The 1,588-nt window shown below is 43.6% G+C and overlaps 1 protein-coding gene across 1 annotated transcript in view; it reads left to right on the top strand.

Moving 5' to 3' along the window:
- The window catches only part of LOC131892565 (dynein axonemal assembly factor 4-like), a gene marked incomplete at its 5' end in the record, with an annotated part of 789 nt that extends 241 nt beyond the window's left edge, over positions 1 to 548 (top strand). Inside the window, 2 exons of the mRNA XM_059242366.1 lie at positions 23 to 151; positions 217 to 548. Of these exons, the coding sequence (XP_059098349.1) occupies positions 23 to 151; positions 217 to 491 (404 nt within the window). The remainder of the gene's footprint in view (positions 1 to 22; positions 152 to 216) is intronic.
- Between the last annotated feature and the right edge of the window lie 1,040 nt (positions 549 to 1,588).

The following is a 1,588-nucleotide window of genomic DNA, read 5'->3' as shown; positions in this document are numbered from 1 at the left end:
AAAGAGCCCAATCACAAATCAGGTTCCAAGTCTGCTCCTGAGAAGGATAAAGCTTATCTATTGAAACGAGGTGGAGAGTTGTTCCACGCCAATGACTTGGAAGCAGCCATAGAAGTGTTCACACATGGTGCCAAGAGGTACCCAACTGATGGTGAGAGAAACATTAAATTCAATTTTGAAACGAACTCCTCGTTTTTCAAACGCATTTCTTCCCAGAGAGATTCTTGAACAACCGAAGCGCTTGCTACCTCAAGGCTGGCAACTATCATGGTACTTTGGAAGATTGCTCTCAAGTCCTGGAATGTCTTGGAAAACGTGGACCAATGAATAATGAGACTGCTGGCAAGGTTCATACCCGACGATCATTTGCCTTACAAGAACTAGAAATGTTTCGCGAAGCCTTGATTGAAATGGACGCGGCCATTCAATATTTGCCTGGTAATCCAAGTTTGATCGAAATGAGAGAGAGGTTGCGAGAGATGGTGGCGTAAGAGTTGCTTGGAATAGATGATTCTTATAAATATATTTCATTACTATTATTGGGATATTTGGACGCCTACACCTTCCACCATAACATAGATTATTTTAGAGATTCGTGTTGGTAATGATGACTGATAGATAGTATGTACAACCTTGTTGGTTGGCATTTCATGCCTTCAACAACGTTTGATTTCGTACACAACCGTTGGGCCCTTGAGCTCATTGTTTTCCTTCAATATAGTACATTGTGATCATGCAAGTTCAGCTAATAATGGGATGACAACCGGTGTCTCATTTTCCGTCTTTTTCTCAAGTTAAAGACTGATTTCGGTTTAGCACTTTCGATTCAGCAAATAACCTATCCATAGGGGAAGAAATGGAAACACTGAATGGTTCCGATCATGCAAAAAAGGTCAAAGGAAGGAAGGCTGTTTTCAGCGACACTTGACAAATTCATAACAAAACCCGCGAGTCCAGTTTCGTTTCAGGGAGATCTTTTCAATCGGGAGAAAAGCCTTTGTGGTGCTCTGAGGTCACGGATTTATGATCAAAAGTGAGTGCAAAAATGGGCCGTGACTTCGACGTGCATAGGTGTCCGAGAAGGAGATATTTGGTTCCATTGCATTGATTTTTTTTGTAGTATGGAAGGGCGGTTTTAAATGCATTATGGGGAGGGTGGGCATATCGAATCTGGGGCTGGTTTTGGCTGTGAACTCGCTCTGCACGTTGTCTGTGGTCCTGTTGTCCCCCATTAGGGTGCCATTCGATTGTTTATGACTTGTGTTGAGCGGAACATGTGCTACCACTTGATGGGCGCCTAGAAGTTGGATCACTGACATTTGGGCTATCACATCCTACGATCCTGTATTGACAATCGTACTGAATACTGGGGTTGGCCTTGGTGGACGAGAGCAGAGGAGAGGAATCCGATAGTGCGGAACAAGGTCCTGACTGATTATCGATAAATTCCCCCAATTGGAAAATGTCCACTTCTCTAGAGTCTCGGACAAGTGGATCCGTGTTGGATGGTGTATTTGAATCAGGTCGATAACCAAGAGACATGTCGGAGGTGATAGTAGTGGTGGCAGTTGTGTCGTTGTTGTTGTTG

This window comes from Tigriopus californicus, unplaced genomic scaffold (assembly GCF_007210705.1).
Source record: "Tigriopus californicus strain San Diego unplaced genomic scaffold, Tcal_SD_v2.1 Contig424, whole genome shotgun sequence".
Classification (NCBI taxonomy): domain Eukaryota; kingdom Metazoa; phylum Arthropoda; class Copepoda; order Harpacticoida; family Harpacticidae; genus Tigriopus; species Tigriopus californicus.
This window is presented reverse-complemented; position numbering and strand designations above follow the sequence as displayed.